The sequence below is a fragment of the Lactuca saligna genome, chromosome 5 (genome assembly GCF_052625555.1).
Source record: "Lactuca saligna cultivar CGN05327 chromosome 5, ASM5262555v1, whole genome shotgun sequence".
Lineage (NCBI taxonomy): Eukaryota > Viridiplantae > Streptophyta > Magnoliopsida > Asterales > Asteraceae > Lactuca > Lactuca saligna.
The window spans coordinates 133,904,010-133,923,606 of NC_136421.1; the positions used below are offsets into that span (position 1 = coordinate 133,904,010).

The 19,597-nt window shown below is 39.3% G+C and overlaps 1 protein-coding gene across 1 annotated transcript; it reads left to right on the forward strand.

The window, feature by feature from the left end:
• Positions 1-14,816: 14,816 nt before the first annotated feature.
• Positions 14,817-17,188, forward strand: LOC145045731 (uncharacterized). Its single transcript, XM_078994054.1, has 4 exons — positions 14,817-15,625; positions 15,719-15,948; positions 16,033-16,741; positions 17,125-17,188. Exons 1-4 carry the CDS (start codon positions 14,817-14,819, stop codon positions 17,186-17,188), a joined length of 1,812 nt encoding a protein of 603 aa, XP_078850180.1.
• Positions 17,189-19,597: the final 2,409 nt, after the last annotated feature.

The window sequence follows — 19,597 nt, forward strand, 5'->3', positions numbered from 1 at the left end:
AACTTTCCTATTCCCCATGATTAGGTTTATTCTTCCTTGCTCCACATTCTCACTTCTTCTTAGTCCCTGCAAGTCACAACAAATGTGAATACCACAACCGGTATCAAGGACCCAAGATTTAGAATGGTTGGGTTTAACTTTCCCATCCTTTACATCTTGCTGGTACTTTGGGCAGTTTCGCTTCCAATGTGCCTTTTCATGGCAATAGAAGCATTCAGCCTCTTTTGGGTCAGAAGAAGGAGTGATGAAACCTTTCTTGGTTCCACTTGAAGAAGAGCCATCAAGGGTCCTAACCTTGGTACCCTTCGAAGAACTCTTTCTCTTCTTCCCTCATCCTTTCCCGATTGCCAAGACAGGGGCGGAGTTTGTAGAAGTAGGAGTAGTAACAACCGCCTTACCCTTAAGACCACTTTCCGCGGTCTTTAAGAGTCCTTGAAGTTTGCTGAGTGTGACCTCTTCCTTGTTCATGTGGTATGTCATGCGGAGTTGATCATAACATGAAGGTAAGGAGTGCAAAATGATATCTAATGCAAGCTTCTCAGGGAAGTTCACATTTAGCTTCAGCAAACGGTCCACAAATCTTTGCATTTTCTGCATGTGGCCCGTGATGGGTTCACCATCCTTCATGCGAGTTGTTATCATTGAGGAGATGATTTCATACCTCTCTTGACGAGCACTTTGATGGTATCTTTCCATCAAGTCTTGGTGTATCTCATAGGGGTAGAAATCTTCATAGGATTTTTGGAGATCCGCGGTCATAGTGGCCATCATGATGCATGCCACTTTGGTGGCATCCCTTTCATGTGCCCTAAACTCAGCGATCTCTTGAGGAGTTGCAACAGTCTCATCAATCTCCTTAAGCTCCTTATCGAGGACATATTCCTTGTCCTCGTAGCGAGTAATCATTCTGATGTTTCTGATCCATTCATTAAAGTTGGATCCATCAAAAGTGACTTTCCCACATAAGTTCATAAGAGTAAAGGAGCCATTGGGATTAGAGCCAGAAGCAATAGTGTTTGCAGACATCTGAAACTTAAGAAGGTTTTAGTTTAGATATAGAGATAGTCCTTAATAAAACACCCAAATGTAGTATTAAGGCTAGGATCCAATCACAATATATTATAACTTAGAAGAGGTATGCCGTAGTCTAAGTAATAACATATTTGAAAGGTAGGTGAATGACGATTCACCAATTTCCACCAAAAAACGAAATAGTAAATATTAAGTTTTTTTTTTGATTTGGTACTTAGAAATTCCTAGATTCTTTTGAGATTCAATGAACTTTTCAAAGGCATGTTTCAATCTCGAGTGTGCCCTCCAAGTTTTGTGACCGGGATGCCGAGGATCACAAAACGAGGTGTGAAGTAACCATGCAAACTACTTGGTACCCTTAATAAATTACCCCTCAATCGATGTGCCGGTTAACCACACACGCTCCATCGATACTATGATAAATATTAAGTCACCCTTCACCTACCTTGTTAAGTCCAAGTTAGTGTGCCGGTTAACCACACACGCTCCACTAACGACTTAGACAAAGTGTAAAGTGTAATTTCATGAATTAGCACCTTATTCACATTTTTCCTAAAGTAACTAAGATTGGGAATTTAATACATTTAGTTACTTTATAATATTCATCATACTTTTTATGAGAATTTATAAGTCCTTGTCTTACACGTTCGGCTAACGACCCTCCACCGGTCAAGCAAGCGGTGGGTGAGAGTGGACACCCATTAAGTTGTCATTTTATAGGCAACAACCTTACACCCACCTTATAGACCGACTTCGTGAATGAGGCGTACTAGCGGTAAGACAACTTTGTTCTTATATATATATATATATATATATATATATATATATATATATATATATATATATATATATATATATATATATATATAATCATGATCATATAAGTATAAGGGTTGAATTTTAACTTTTAAAATTCTAAGGGTTGGAACTAAAGTTTTTAATATGACTTTACTTGTTCCAAAACTTGAGGGCAAGTTTTGTAAACTTTCAAAACTTTTCATTTCTTGTAACTTATGAGTTTAATAGAGTAATAAACTGAAGACTCTTTATTTTTCTAACTCTTGTGTTATTCTAATGGATTTTAATCCAAGTGACTTTTGGTTTTCCATAACTTGAGGACAAGTTATGGACCCCATTAAAACACATTATGATCAAAATTAATCTACCACATAGGTTACAAATAATTCCTATGATCATCTAAACATCATAAGAACAAGAACATGAATATGAACACTTTCATGAATCAAAATTACACTTAAAACTTTGTAATTTTGATAACTAGTTGTTGTAAATGAATTAGCAATGACATCACACCATCTAAAACAAGTTTTCAAGTACCAAAACAGTTTTGGGTAATGTTTCTAATCCATTTCCAGCAACTAAAGTCGAAATTATGCACTCTCTCGACCCTACTCGCCGAGTGCATGAACCAACTTGACGAGTAGGTTGAAGATACAAGTGAGCTCGACGAGTCGCCCCATGGACTCGACGAGTCCAGTAGTCAGACAACAAGTTTTTCGACTTTTTCAACTATATTGCATCAAGTATCAAACAAACAAGCCTAGGCTCTGATACCACTGTTGGGTTTTGAGCATTCTAACACTTCCTAAGTGTACATGGAACCCTAATAAACCTTAGATCTATGTTTGTCTAAGATACATGCATATAATTAATTTTCCCAAGGTTTATATCCTAGATAGCATGGCATGGGGAACATGAATCAAATAAAGCTAGAAGAAATACTTACCTTGAAGTTGTAGTTGATTGCTTGGAGTTTTTGAGCCTAGCACCAATAGTATGGATGCCTCAAGTGGAAATCACAAATCACCACAAACTTGGAACTTTGAGAGAATAGTCACTACTATCTTGAAATTTGCCCTCACCTCAACAAGTGTCAACGAGTCCCATTTCAAGAACCAAAGCCTGATTTATATAGTGTGAAGGATTAGGGTTACCTCCCTAAAACCCATGTCTCTTCATTTCCATGAGATCCATGGGTTAAAGCTCCATGGAGTATCCATGGACTTTTCCATGCAAGCCTAGCCCATTCCAAATAAGCTTTAGCCCACACTATATAAATATAGAAGCCCATATTTAATTAGTAATATCTTTGATCTCTAAATTAATCCTAGATTAATTATAGATCACTACTAATTAAATAATATGATCTTATATTAATATATTAGAACTTATCATATATTAATAAATCATAACTTGTACTATTCTCAAATATTATCCATAAATTGTTCGGGTGAAGTGCAACCCAAATGGACCATGCCGGGTCGGGTCAAGTACATACAAAATATAGTTATGAACTTAGACACTATATCCAACAATAATTACCAAAACCAAAAGTGTACAGTAATATCTGTACTCATTGAGATAAAAGTGTACAGTAATAAAATCCCGTAAACTTTATGGATTGTTATATCCCTATGTGGGTCGCTATAATCATACTATGACTATATGAACCTGCCACGATGTTTCTCAGGTGTCGCGGAACTGAAATGACATTTGTCACCCGTAGACCTGCAGGTCCCACTGTAGCTAGCAACAAGGTGTGGGGTGTCAAACCCAATATAGATCTATATACAAGTATCATGTTCTCCCTCCAGGAGATTCTGATTATAACTACCAGGAATTATATCCCGCACTCGGACGTACGAGAAGAGAATGTCTCACAATTTAGGTTAACAAGTTTACGTGAAATGTATGTGAATGTAAATCTTTTCTGTATGAACGTACCCTTTTTGTACGAGTGTGTTGTGTGATGTATCATAAACTATACCTATTATATTTTATCTAAAACGTTTGTAATATGTAAGAAATCTTTTATGGAAATGCATTAATGTTATGAATCCATTAAACTATACTTTTTATAGTTTATTATACGTGGTCTAAAATGAATGTATAATATTTATTATGAATGACTTAGTTTCAGTTCATGATGATAAACTAACAAAGAAACACATTCAATAATTAGAACTTATGATTATACACTTTGCTCAACATAATACAAAGTGTTATGATATTTATATGTTGTTGGCTAACTTTAGGCATTCTGCACTATTTTGGAAAACTCATAGAAAAATCATACGAAGTCAAAAACTAGATCCGTAAATTCTGAGAGTTCACAAAATGTGTCTAGTTTACTCATAATTTTTATCACGATTTTTAATGACCTCCAACTTGGGTGAATAAGTCCAGAAATCACAGACTGATCCGGATTGTTGTTTGAAATGATAGGCAGTTTTGTAAAAATCACCATAAATTGTAGAAACATCGTATGGAGATGTGCAAGTAGTCATTTTAAATCTAAGAACTTGAACTATTTGCACCTTATACAGTTTTGAAACCAAAAATGTTTAAGTTGCCCAAAACAGTCCGTGAATGGAGTTGAACTTTTCTGATGAAGGCTGCTAGAAAAACTTAGTTATGTTCTTGGTGTTTTAACTTGTATTCCCCCTCCCCCCCTAAAAACTTGATAAAACATGAAAATGTAGGGGTATGAACTCACCTTACATGATTTCAGTAGATGATTGTTGAAGAATGGAATTGTTTAACTCAAGAACATTTGGAGATGCCTTGAAGATTTTCGAGAATCTAACATCATAGTTATGGAGTTTGTGTAAGCAATCAATGATTTGAGTAGAATGAAGTGTAATAATCAAAAGGAGGATGAATTATACTTACCAAGAGTGGAAGAACACTTGATAATGACTTGAAATGGAGAGAAGAAGTTTGAGAGAAAAGTGGTGCTTGGTTCTTGGCGAAATGAGAGCAAATGAGAGAAGTGAGGAGAGAGGATGAATATTCAGCTCCCAAAAACGTGGGAATGGGTAGTAATTGGGTGTAAGGGACATTGATGTGACCTAGGTAAGGTGGGGAGGTGTGTCTGGTCATAGAGTGGGTGTGGGAGTGGTTGCTTGTGTCATAAGGTAAAGCAAAGTCAACACTCCACCTCTTTGTACTTTACCCACTTGCTTTTTTTATTTAAATAAAGATTTTTATGAAAATATGAGTAAATTTTGAATATTTAGGGTTAATTATGTTAAAATATGATTTTGGGTGAACATCCTGCATTAAAATAATAAAAAACGAGCCTTAAACGCAAAACTACGCGAAAACCGGGAAGAAAAGCATTCCCAGCGAGACCTCTCGGTCCTAGGCCGAGGTTCGGTCCCTAGGCCGAGGTTCGGTCCTTGCTGATGCTGAGCTGGAAATGAAGGGAGGCGAGGAAGCGAAAGGAGGCGAGGAAGCGAAGGGTGGCGAGGAAGTGAAATAGCCCGAATGAACAGTACCTTCGGGTTCGGTTCCAAGAACCTTGAAGTTCGTGTGTATGTGCGAGGTTCCGGCCTGCAAGGACCTTTCGGGTTCAGTTCTTCCTGGGTGAGGTTCGGCCCTGAGAGGACCTTTGGGTTCGGGTCTCCTAGATTCGGTCCTCTTGGTTTCAGTTCTTAGCAGGTTCGGTCCCTATAGGGACCTTCGGTTCTAAGAGGTTTTGCCTCTTATAAGAGTGTTTCAGGTCCTTAAGCCTATTTTACTCGTTTTTACCCCGTTTTAAGCCGTTTTTTACCCGGTTAAGGGTCAGAATGACCCAAATGACTTCAAAAAGTTACGGAAACTTTTGAGAGAGATTTGGGAGAGATTTCACATACTTGGAGAGATTTCTCATACAAAGAGATATTTGGGAGAGACTTCACATACTTGGAGAGATTTCTCACACAAAGAGATATTTGGGAGATATTTCACATACTTGGAGAGATTTGGGAGAGATTTGACATTCTTAGAGAGATTTGGGAGAGATTTGAAATTCCAAGAAAGATTTGGGAAAGATTCTTGATAAGAAGAGATAGAGTGAAAACGATTGAGAGAGGTTTCATGTGTGGCATTTGCGAGTGTCCGGCATCGCAATGCATGGTTCATAAACCCTGTTAAGCCTTGTTTAAGGATCTTACACACTCCCGATGAGTATGCAACATTGTTTTATCAGTTTGGCTCGCAACGTACCACAATTTTAGGTTAAGGAGATCTAGATGTTCGCACTTTTTGCTTTATTGTCTCTCATTAGAATAGAGAGTTGTGTAGAAGTTTCATAATGTAAATTCTAGTACCCACGGGCAAATTGAGTCAAACGGTTTGACTTATTGACTTTAGTTGACTTTGACTAGACCGAAATTTGACGGTTGTCACAGTTGACTAGCATGTGCCTAAGTGTATTTGTGTAGTTGCAACAAGTCAAAAATCTTACCAACAGTACCACAATGAGAATAGTAGAACATAACATTAAACTTAAAATACTATAGGAGTATTTGGTGTTACTATAAGTACTTTATACTTGACAACTGAAATGGGATCTTCATTACCAAGTTGATAGTTTCTAAGTGGATACACTAAGGCTATATGTAATTAGGATGTTATAGACTTAGAATTTGTGAAAATTTTACTTTACCCTTATTATGTGTGAATTTGGAGTTAAGGTCACTTATTCGAAGGCCTATCTTGTTTCGATTACATATAACTGGTATGCACTTCACAAATAGCGATGTAACTAATGAATATTTTCTAAATAATTATCTAGATAGTTCGTCTACTAATTATTTTCTTACCCTAATTCTTGCGTAGATAACATGGCTGGACACCATCCCCACGACAACCAGTATATCCCGAACGAAGTCATTGCTGGTTGGTTTTGAGAAAAACAAGTTAAGGATCATTTTATGCCTTCGAATGATCACCATGGTGAAGACCTTTCGGACGGTGCTAATTCCGAACCCGAGGTTGAGAACCTACCCCAAGCAGCTCCTGTTCCAATTCCTAACCCTCGTCCGGTTTTTCATGGCCTGACGCCTGAGTGGGTGGGATGCTTGGAAACATGGAGCCAAGGAAAAGATCAGACCATGACATTTAATGGTGACCGAAGCTTTTTTGACCGGAGAAATGGGGGCTTAGCACACAGAATCTTGCCAATATTGATGCGCAGAGTGGCCCGAAATAAGATTCAAGGCAGGAAAACCCTACATCAGCTCACTGAAGTTGTCACCAATGTGAGAATGCATACCCTCAGCACCATTCATCTAGAAGATGCTCGCAAGAGATCTAAGAGAAACCATGAAACCCTGTTGCAAGCACTGGCTGAATCAGGAGCCAAAGTCATAGAACTTCGCGTACACCAGAGAGTGTACGAAAGACACCTACTTGATGTGGAACGTCAACTGGCTGAACTAAGAGTTCACCAGAGGGATGACCGTCACCAGTAGTAGACGTTTTACTTTATTTTCCTTGTTAAAAGGAATTGTTTTTCTGTCTATCCCCGATGTGGCATTTTCTATGAAACTATCTTGTACTGTAAGTACTTTTGGTTAGGTCTTTATGCTGTCAAGAACTATCTTCTCTGGATACGATGTAAGACCTTTTACAAGGTCATTTTCCCAAACTTTTGCTTCATGAATATCAAAGATATTGGCAGTCGGCTAACTCCTGTGTCGTTCTTTATTCAAGTACTCTTATTATACTTTCATTAGAGTCTATCTGAAACATGCTTTAGTCAAGTCATTGGACTATAGTAATTTAGCTCCGAAAACATTTCCAAGTCTCTTTAGGTGGTTGGATCATGTTATTCACCAACCAACGATACCTCGGCTTGAACGAAAAATGTCTTGAGACTATTCTACGAACTTACTTCCACTCAGTACTAGGAATGCATCATAGGGATGTAGGTCAAACTCCCAAGAACATACTTTTACTCTTTACTTGAACAATCGAAGTACATCTAGAGTCAACCAGAATCGCTCACAAAATCCTTATCTTTTGTGTTACAGAATCATGTCGTCATCCGAAAACAGTCAGTCGAACAACGAAAACTCCGCTTTGCCTATGGACACCGCTACCTTTCAAACCGTAGTTACAGCTGCTGTGATGGCTGTCGTGACAGTTGTCCTTGCACATCGAAGCGCTATCAATGCAAGCAATACCGATGATGGGGCTGAAAATCCCGATCATAGTATCAATCCAGTAAGGCAACAAATGATAAAAGTCACAGGCTCGCGAAGCCATAACTCATAATTCAAGAAACGGAAGCGTCAGAAACAAAAAGGATGCAAGCACTATAAGGGAACGCTTCCGAAGTGTAGCAGGTGTAGCTATTATCATAATGGAGCCTATCGGGTATTGCAATGCACCAATTGCAACAGACTGGGGCACATTGCCCGTTTCTGTGAAACCACCGCCGCTAGAGCCAGCCAGGGTTGCTATTATTGTGGCGATTTTGGGGCACATTCCCCATAACTCCTACTTGACACTTCACTTCCACCACAAATGTTGTTGCTGCTCAAATATGTCACCAATGCGGTGAAATTGGGCACCTCAAGAAGGATTGCCCAATAGCAAAAAACTCGGGCGCTGATGGGATGATTCTCAGGATCACAGCTGCAGGAGAACCTACTCCGGACCCACTTAAAAGTATTTAAGACATTTTGTTGTAACAGACTTATAAACCATCCAAAACTAGTGCAACTGAGTCTTATCTTTTGCGAGATCCCGTCGGTATAAGGATGCTCGTGCTGCGCATACTTCTCTATTGTAGTATACCTTATCCGCAGAAATATTCTTGTAGTAAGTCTAAATTACTCTAACTTTGTTGATGGTTGCACGGTTATGTTTTGTCTGTAACGCCTTATGTTCAAATCTAAGGTCAATAATTTTCCTTATGATTCCGACCTTATCATACAACTAGGTTTAATTTGATCCGCACCGTACCAACTTCATAAGTACATCTCCTTCTCAGTAAATGTCTTATTAACAAAGCTGTCATTTTAGAACACCGAAGTACTCATGCATGGAGTACCTCATAGTTCTTTTCCTTTCCGAAAAAATCCCCAAAGTGCCACTCATACAGTACGTCAAGTTCAATCCAAAGATCCATACGGTTGATCTATCGCTGAAGAATGTATACATAGGGGTGATATATAATTAAGGTTCTACAGGTTTAGAATTGATGATTCCACTTTAACTTCTTTTTCCTCGATAGGATGTGATCTTAAAGAAGAATCAGTTATTCGACTATCTTTTCAATCTTAATTATATACGACCCGTATACACGAGATTGTGATCGTTGAACCAAGTATGAATTCTAATGTGAACTTCAGAACGGAGACTGCCCAAGACTACGAGTGATAGTTAGTTTTATTTACTTCTTTTTATAGTTTATTTTAGCATATTTCATTCATAATTTATATAATTTCCATGCATATTTTCCTTTTTTGTTATTTTATGACTATTTCGGGTACTTTCGAATCTTGTGAGCATAATTGCAGGTTTTTGGGTCTAGCGGAGCAGGAGTGTTCGGGACGTATAGGAAGCGATGGGATTTGGTAGACAAATCATGTTTTAAGCTATATGGGAAGGTTGGTGCCTATATTTTGCACACTCTTGGCATCCGATTTTTGAAGATTCTCTCTGGAGTTTTGAAGACTTTTGAAGGCCAAGAACACCTCAAGAACATCATCTTTTTACCTCTTGATTCTTGCTTAATGTTTGGTACAATCTTCTCTAACTTTGTTTCTTTGAGTTTAGCCATGCTTGGCTAAACTAATCTTGGTTGACTTTTGTTGAATCCTGTGAACTTTTGTTGAATGTTGAAGAATCCATGAACTTGTTCTTAAATCTTTATGGAAATGTTTTGTGTTTTATCATATTATCACTACTAGTACGTTTTTGGTTCCTGAGTTTAAATGTGTTTGTGGTGATTAGTGGGCTAATTTCTTGATTAAGTAAAGGATCCTCAAATTTGCAAGCAACAAATGATTTTTGTGTTGTTTTTGCTTCACACAATCATAAAAACATTTCTTCCACCATGTGGTGAAAGCATTTGACCCCTCTTGGATTTGGTGACTTTTTGGTTCTTAATGCTAGTTGACTTTCACTAATTACATGCTTAATGGAAATGGTGACTTTGATCAAGGAAATTGTTATGAGCTTCTCTAACCATTTTAACAACTAAGAAAAGTCTAGGTAATCTCAAAAGTCAATGTGATATGTTCATCAAAAGTCAATGTGAGGAAACCTTAAGTCAACCATCCTTCTCTAATTGATTTTACATCAAACTCTTATTTTTGTTGCAATTGTATATTTAAATCATAGTTAATTCTAGTTTGTTTCAAGTATTTCAAAACATCAAAACCCCCATTTTTAATTTATTGTCATATTCCAAGTATTATTAAAAAGAGATTTTTCATAGAGTTAGCAAATTGAACCAATCTCCGTGGATTCGATCCCTTTACCGCTATACACTATTTTAGTGTGTAGTATTTAGGGTTATTATTTGTGTTTTCCTCGACAACCACCAAATTTTTGGTGCCGTTGTCGGGGATTGGTTTATTTTTAATCAATTTGTTTCTCTATGCTCAGATCTCAGCGTACAGCTGACTTGATTTACAACCCAAAAATTGAAAAAGAAGCAAGGCGTTTGGCGAAGGAAAAACGAGTTGAACGTGGTCAAACTTGTTGGGTTTTGAGCAATCTAACACTTCCTAAGTGTGCATGAAACCCTAATAAACCTTGGATCTATGTTTGTCTAAATACATGCAAAATAATAATTTTCCAAGGTTTATAACCTATCTAACATGGCATGGGGAACATTTCAACATAAAGAGTTAGAAGAGATTACATACCTTTTTGATGAGTTTGGTTCTTGAGGAGTTTGAGGGCCTAGCACCAATAGTGTGAATGCCTCAAATGGAATCACAAAACACCACAAACTCTTGGAAAACTTTGAGAGAGTATATACACTTGTATATTTCGGCCAAACACAAGCACACACACACTAGTTCACTAGTTACCCCTTAGGCTCTTTCTTAGGCTCCATTTCATGCTCCATAAGCATGCTTATATAGTGTGCATGGTTAGGGTGAAACCCTAATAACCCATGACCTTTCCTTTTTCAAGGATCCATGGGTTAAAAGCTCCATGGATCATCTATGGACTTCCATATAGGCCTAGCCCATTAACAAATGAGTATTAGCCCACACTATATACAACCAATAGCCCATAATCTAATTAGTCTTCCTTTTAATCTTTAAATTAATTCATAATTAATTTAAGACTAAAACTAATTAAATAACATAACCTCATATTAATATATTATAACTTATGATATATCAATAAACATATGTGTATAACTCTCATAAAATTATCCATAAATAGTTTGCATGAGATGCAACACAAATGGACCATGCTGGGTCGGGTCAAGTATATACCAAATAAGTTATGGACTTAGACACCTTATCCAACAGACTCCCACTTGGGTAAGTCTAATAACTATATTTGCGTATGTTACTTCAGGAACCAACCATCAATCGTAGCTCTCGAAAACTCCGTTGAGCTATGAAGACTCTGTTGAACTATGAAGCGCCATTTTAGATAAGTGATCATATAATCCTCCGTTCTCATGATATCTGTCACACCCCAAAACCAAGAACGGCGGAAACGTTTTGAGGTGGAGGACGTCATGTAAGTATCACAACACAGTAAATGTAAATAAGCGAACAACATCATCCATTGCATTAAATATATAATTTTAATACAAGCGTGTTCTGTACAGCATAGACACCAAAAATAACGTATATCAAAATAATAAGATGAGTCTTGAATGCGCTCCATCTTCTCAAAAGCTGGCTTCGGTACCTGTCTACTGATGACCTGATAATACAAGTTATTTTGAAAGAGTTTATCAGCATTAAACTGGTGAGTTCATAAGTATTTTAGTGTCGGTATTTGTCAACCAAAAATGTTTGAACATGTATAAAGTATAAGTTTGTAAAATGTATGTAAAGGTTTGCAATTGTTTGTAAAAGTTTGAATCTCTCTGAAAAACCTATATGTTCTATTAAAGTAGCCTTCTACCAAGGCTTAACTATTTTGTATGCTCATTTGATGTAAAAGTGTGTAATTTCCCAAATGTAACTATCATTTAACAAAATATAGTTTGTACATAAACGTTTAAGTGTAACGCCCCGGGTTTTCTCGGTATGTTTGGTTATTTTAATTTAATTATCCTTGTAACCTTGGGTTAATTTATTTAACCAATGTCTGATTTCTTATGTTATTGGACTCTTTTGATCATCTTGTAAACTCCTTTTATTGAAGTCCATGGGCTATGGGCTTATTTGCAAAGTCCATCTAGTTAATAGTACTTAATGTGTAAATTGAATCATTTGGAACACACACAAGGAAAACACTCTAAACCCTCCCTCTCTCTCAAAAATCATCCCTCTCTCTCTCTTTGGGATCAAGAGCAGCCAAGGGGCTGTTTGGAGCTTAATTCTTGTTCATTTCCAGCCTTGATTCGTATTGGTATGAACCTCCTTATCCTTTCTTACAACTTGATTCATAACCTTGTTCTAGTTTTATGATTTCATCTTCACCTCTTCTCCTTCTTATTTTATTTGTAATTGTATGTTATACATCATCTCAAGATCCTATCTTCACCCCATATATGGTGGATGATGGATCTAGGGGATTACATGTGGCAAAATATCATGGAAACCCTAAAAGGGAGAATGATGATTTTATGTGCTTATGTTTATTTTCATGTTGATTATTATTACATCCTTGTGGCTAAATGAAATCCTAATGATCCCTAACCCTTTTTAGTACCACCATTATCATGGGGACTGAATTGGGATGATGAACACATCTTAAAATGTGTTTCAAAAGGAGAAGGATGGATAAGCCAAAGAGGAATCACGGGTGGCTACGATTCTGTTTTCCATCAGATCTGTAGTCATTTTGTAAAAATCATATCTGGAGATCTAGAACTCAAACGGACCCCAAACCAATTCCAAAAGTTCACTAATTGAGTTTTATAACTTTCTTAAGAAGGCCAACCTCACTGATAAGGGCTTTATCTATGTGAAATAATAGCATCTTTGCTGTTAGGTCTGATCCGGGTCTATCCTGATATGTCATTTTGTTTTCATCATTTATAAGGCTTGGAAAAGGATCAAGAGTGATTCCAAGTTTCTATATGTTACTTATATTATGAATTTAAGATCTGGAGAATATGGGGTATTATTTCCAATTATAAATTGGTTAGAATGGATCCACACTCCAGGTTAGTGGGCAGTCACCAGCTTTTGCTAGTGCTGTGATTGTCCGCAATGTGAATTTTATAGCTGGAGTGTGAGAGATGCTTTTCATTCAATTCCAACTCTGAGACTTTCACTTTTATGTCCTTTACTTCTATTAATTTTCTTCTGGATCAATTATACTCACAAGTTGGGTAGAATTGGCGAACATCACTTGACTATACTGTTGGAGACAGAAGTGATACACCATTTTGTAAAATTCATATTTAATTCATCTTCTGGAGTTATACTGAGTTCTTTATAGTTGTGGAATCCAGAGAAATCATAGTTTCCTATAAAATTTAGTTAAAGCTATGTTTCTGTTTTAGATTTTGGAGTAAATCCGTTTTGAACAGCAGGTCTGTTTCAGAGACCTTGCTGTGATTACTCTTTTCTCAACTCATAGCTTCATTACTTCTCCTTTCTAACCTTTAGTCCTTCTTAGGTGAGGTTTTGAAGTTTGCTCAAGCTTGGTAGCATTATTTAATTGTTATCCATCCCTAATACTCACTCAAGGTGAGTTCTCTCACACCGTTGTATTGATGATTGTGTTTGCTAGTTAGCTCGTGTGTGATTATTTGAATTTATTATAAAAGCATGCTATATAAGTATTGTTTTAATTCGTACGTGTGCACTGTATGTAACTAATTATGGATATGGGGAAACCAAAAAAGGATACAAATTTACCGTTGCGGTGGGTAGGTAAGATCACCAACGTAATACTCTTCGTGAGGTGCGGTGATTAGGGCCAAATGGTACGGGATCTTCCCGGTGCGGTTCAAACCTACAAGTCCTTCTCGTAATATAGACATTGATTCATTCTTTGCCTTTATCATTATAATTGGAAAATGGATTAGGGCTAGTAAATATGAATGTTAGTACAATGTCCGTGTTTGAATTCACTAAACTTCGTGCTTACGTTTTTCCCTTATAACTTTTCAGGTGTTAAGATTAAAGAGGCTAAGGCTTTACATGGAGCATCGGGACATCGCTACTAGTTATTTTGTTGGGACCTTATTATTATTATTACTTCCGCACTTATTTTATATAATTATTAAGTTGATGCATTATGTTATGACTATTTCAGTTGTTTTAATTTAATTTAAGATGCGTTTTAAGTGTTTAAAATTTTTGCAAAAACAAATTTGGGTGTCACAAGTTGGTATCAGAGCCACATTTTGAGGGAACTAGGCATTCTTGTGGATGTTCTAGACTCAAATTTGAGGCTCTATAAGAGTTTATTCTCTTTTTAAAAGATTTTTCAAACTTTCTAAAGACTAGTAGTGAAAGATGTCGCGGTGTGCCAGTCAGCCAGCCAAGTAAGCCTTATTTCTTATGTTAAATGTTTATGTTAAATTGTTGACTATGAATTGGATTCTACTAGTCTTAAAATGCTAGATTACACACTTATTTAATGTTAACATGTGAGAGAGATGTAAAATTAACGGCTAGAGCGAGCTGGAAATTTTGAAACTAGACGCGATTGCGAAATTGGAACTTGTGTGGAAGATAGTAGAAGGGCCCCTACTATTTGAAACATCGGTGCTAGTTTCGGGTTGGTGCAAGGTTGAGAAATTTTCGGCAAGCCGAGTGTTTCGTCTTCCTAGAAATATCTAGGCTGAATTATTTCTAAATATTTTCCTCCTTCTACGGATACAGATGGCTCCGCCTGCTCGCCTTAATCAGCTCCAAATGGAGCAAGTTAGGAATATTGTCGCTGAGGAATTCAATAACTCTTTCAATGAACTAATCCCGGGCGTGACCAACGACATAATCAACCAGGTCAAAGCTCTTCTGGATGAGCGCGTCGCAGCTATTCCCGGGGGAGCGTTACCGGCTCCGCCCGTTCGGGATTCGGCATACTACTTCGAGAAGTTCAACAAGTGTAGCCCTCCTCTTTGGAACGGTGAATCCGACCCAGTTGCTGCTAAGCATTGGGTGTCAGATGTTGAGGGCTCCTTCATGACTGTTGGGTGTCCGGACCAGTACAAAGTTGTGATCGCCATGAATCAGCTGCGAAAAAGGGGAAAGACATGGTGGAACACCATCACCACTCTATTAAACGAGGAAGAAGTGAGGGCCATGTCTTGGGCCCAATTTGTGGAGAGGTTCGAGGCACAATATGTGCCCAAGGTGGAGCAGCAGCGGATGCAGCAAGAGTTCATGGCCTTACAGCAAACTACCGAGTCTGTTAGCGACTTGAATGCCAAGTTCTTGGAGATGCTATCTTTTTGTCCCTCATTTGCTGGGAACGAGGCCTGGTTGGTCAGCCAATACACTACCATTCTACGTACCGAGATTCGGGAATTCGTTAGCATGCAGGAGTTCCCGACTTTATCCGCGATCATGGATGCAGCAAGGAGGAGGGAAATCGAGTTGCAGACCCAGACCAAGAGGAAGGCCAATGACACCTCCTCCAAGACATCCGGAGATGCCCAGAAAAAGCAAAAGCAGGGTGGTAAGTCAAGGTATGAGTACAGGTCATCTTCAGGTCAGGGCGAGAAAAATCCGTTGATATGCTACAACAGTAAAAAGCCAGGGCATCATTAGAAGAATTGTAGGGCTCCCCCTGCGAGTGCAGTTCCTCAAATTACTTCTGCTGCTCCCGTCTACTATCACTGCAACGAGACGGGACACAAGAATCCCGAATGCCCGAAGTTGAAGGCTGGTAAAGGAAGCGGGGGTACAAATCCTGCAATTGCATCGTCTTCTAAGGGACCCACTATGGTGACACGAGGTCGTGCTCACCAGATGACTGCGGATGAGCCGGTGATTACCGCGACAGTGGCAGGTAAATTTTTTTTTCTTTTCTCTCCTGCCATTATTTAATAAATGGTAGTTAGAATTGTTTACATGATCGTATGTGGTAAAACAGGCACTTATTTGCTAGATTCCAAGCCTGTTGTTGTTATGTTTGATAGCGGTGCTGCCCATTCTTTTGTATCTCGCACGTTTATTAATCGTCTGGGGTGTAGTATCGGAAAATTGGCTCGCCCAATGGTTGTCGAAGTTGCCGACAATCGCACTATTTATGTCACTGATGTCTATCGGGGTTGCACTCTCGAGTTTTCGGGAGTTGAATTCTTTATTGATCTTATCCATATTGCGATGCGAGAGCTCTGCGTTATCGTAGGCATGGATTCGCTTGAAGCGGAAATCCACTGTCGTAAGAAGCAAGTTTGTGTTCGAAACCCTAGAGGTGGAGAACTTATTATTCAGGGGGACATTCCCCGCCTGGCTATGGCTTCTTTCTCTTCTGCTATAGCACTAGATGACGTTCCTATCGTTTCCGACTTCAGCGATGTCTTTCCGGAGGAACTCCTTGGCTTGCCTCCTGTTCGGCAAGTGGAGTTTCGCATTGATTTGGTGCCAGGTGTGACTCCAGTAGCAAAATCTCCTTACCGCTTGGCACCACCTGAAATGAAAGAGCTCCAAGATCAACGGCAAGAACTAAGTGATAAAGGGTTTATACGGCCAAGCTGCTCGCCTTGGGGTGCTCCTATTCTCTTTTTGAAGAATAAAGATGGATCCCAGCGAATGTGTATTGATTATAGGGAGCTAAACAAGCGCACGATAAAGAATAGGTACCCGTTGCCACGTATTGACGATCTTTTCGATCAGCTTCAGGGAGCATCTTGGTTTTCCAAGATTGATTTACGTTCTGGTTACCATCAGATGCGTGTTCGTGAAGAAGACATTGAGAAAACAACATTTCGTACTCGATATGGGCACTTTGAATTCGTGGTGACGCCTTTTGGGCTCACCAATGCACCCGCAGCGTTCATGGATCTCATGAACCGGGTGTGTAGCCTGATGCTTGACCGTTCGGTCATAGTGTTCATAGATGATATCTTAGTCTATTCTAAGAGCAAAGAGGAGCATCAGCAACACCTTTGGGAGATTCTGGAAACTCTGGCAAGAGAAAGGCTTTATGCTAAATTCTCAAAATGTGAATTTTGGTTGGAAGAAGTTCAGTTCTTGGGGCATGTGGTAAACAAACACGGTATCAAGGTCGATCAAGCCAAGGCTGATGTGGTTAAACAATGGAAGATTCCGAAAACACCTTCTGAAATTCGCAGTTTCTTGGGTTTAGCCGGTTATTACCGGAGGTTCATTGAAAATTTCTCTAAAATCTCCTTACCACTCACCCGATTGACCAAGAAATCAATGAATTTCGTTTGGGGCCCGGAGCAACAACTGGCGTTTGATGAGTTAAGGAAGCGATTGTGTGAAGCTCCGATTTTGGCCTTACCTGATGGGGTTGAGGATATGGTGGTTTACTGTGATGCATCGCTTCAAGGTCTTGGTGCCGTGTTAATGCAACGAGATAGGGTGATAGCCTATGCCTCCCGACAGCTGAAACCCCACGAACGAAACTACCCCACTCATGATTTGGAGCTTGGGGCTGTTGTTTTCGCTCTTAAGATTTGGAGACACTATCTCTATGGAGTGAAGTTTATCATATACACTGACCATAAGAGTCTAAAATATTTGTTCGAGCAGCGGGATTTGAATATGAGGCAGATCCGATGGTTGGATGTGGTAAAAGATTATGATTGTGAAATTCACTACCACCCCGGTAAAGCTAATGTGGTAGCTGATGCTCTCAGTCGTAAACAATCTGCCGAACCGATTAGAGCTAAGTGTCTCCGGATCACGATGGTGTCGTCTTTGTTAGATCTAATCCGGGACGCCCAAAAGACGGCAATACTGGAGGAAAACATCAGGCGTGAGAAGATTGGGAAAGAGTTGCCTAAGATGGAACGAGACGGGCGGGGTTTGCTGACTCGCTACGTTAGGGTTTGGGTTCCATATACCGGGGGAAATCGGAAAACCCTAATGGATGAATCTCATAAGTCAAAATTTTCTATCCATCCTGGTGCTACTAAAATGTATCGGGACCTTCATGAGGCTTACTGGTGGCATGGAATGAAGAATGATGTGGCTCGATTTGTGGAAGAATGTATGACCTGTCGGAAGGTCAAGGCGGAACACCGGAAACCGCATGGGAAGTTGCAACCATTGGAGATTCCTGAATGGAAATGGGAGCATCTAACCATGGACTTCATTACAAAACTTCCTAGAACAGCCTGAGGATCAGATACGATATGGGTGATTGTTGATCGTTTGACTAAGAGTGCTCACTTTCTGGCTATAAAGGAGAGCTCATAGGCGGAGAAATTAGCCGAGATCTTTGTTCGGGAGATTGTCTCATTACATGGGGTGCCCGTTTCTATCGTTTCCGATCGAGACACCCGATTTACCTCTCGGTTCTGGAGGAAGTTTCAAGAGGAATTGGGCACACGATTACATTTTAGTACCGCCTTCCATCCGCAGACAAACGGGCAGAGTGAGCGGATGATTCAGACCTTGGAGGACATGCTTAGGGCGTGTGCGATTGATTTTAGGGGTAGTTGGGATGACCATCTACATCTAGCTGAGTTTTCTTATAACAACAGCTATCACTCAAGCATTAAAATGCCTCCGTATGAAGCCTTGTATGGGAGGAAGTGCAGGATGCCCGTTTGTTGGGGCGAGGTTGGGCAGAGGGTACTTGGGAGTACCGATATCGTGCTACAGACTACGGAGAAAATCCAAGTGATTCGGGATCATTTGGTCACAGCGAGTAGTCGTCAGAAAAGTTATGCCGACAAAAGACGCTCCAATCTTGAGTTCCAGGTGGGAGATTATGTGTTGCTTAAAGTCTCCCCCTGGAAAGGTGTGATTCGATTTCGGAAGCGGGGAAAGCTCGGACCCCGATTTATTGGACCCTACAAGGTCATAGCTCGTGTGGGGAAGGTGGCTTACCGTTTAGAGCTTCCTGATGAGCTTAGTCTAATTCATAATACGTTCCACGTGTCTCAGTTACGAAAATGCGTTGTTGATGAGACCACTGTGATACCACTGGAGGACATACAAATTGACGAGCGTCTCAATTATGTTGAGAAACCAATCGCAATTTTAGAACGAAAGACGAAAGCTCTCCGCAACAAGACTATAATCCTGGTTAAGGTGCAGTGGCAACATAGGAAGGGTTCGGAATGGACTTGGGAACCAGAATGCGAGATGCGGGCTCATTATCCGGATCTGTTTCTCGGTGTTGACTTCGAGGACGAAGTCCGTTGTTAGTGGGGGAGAGTTGTAACGCCCCGGGTTTTCTCGGTATGTTTGGTTATTTTAATTTAATTATCCTTGTAACCTTGGGTTAATTTATTTAACCAATGTCTGATTTCTTATGTTATTGGACTCTTTTGATCATCTTGTAAACTCCTTTTATTGAAGTCCATGGGCTATGGGCCTATTTGCAAAGTCCATCTAGTTAATAGTACTTAATGTGTAAATTGAATCATTTGGAACACACATAAGGAAAACACTCTAAACCCTCCCTCTCTCTCAAAAATCGTCCCTCTCTCTCTCTTTGGGATCAAGAGCAGCCAAGG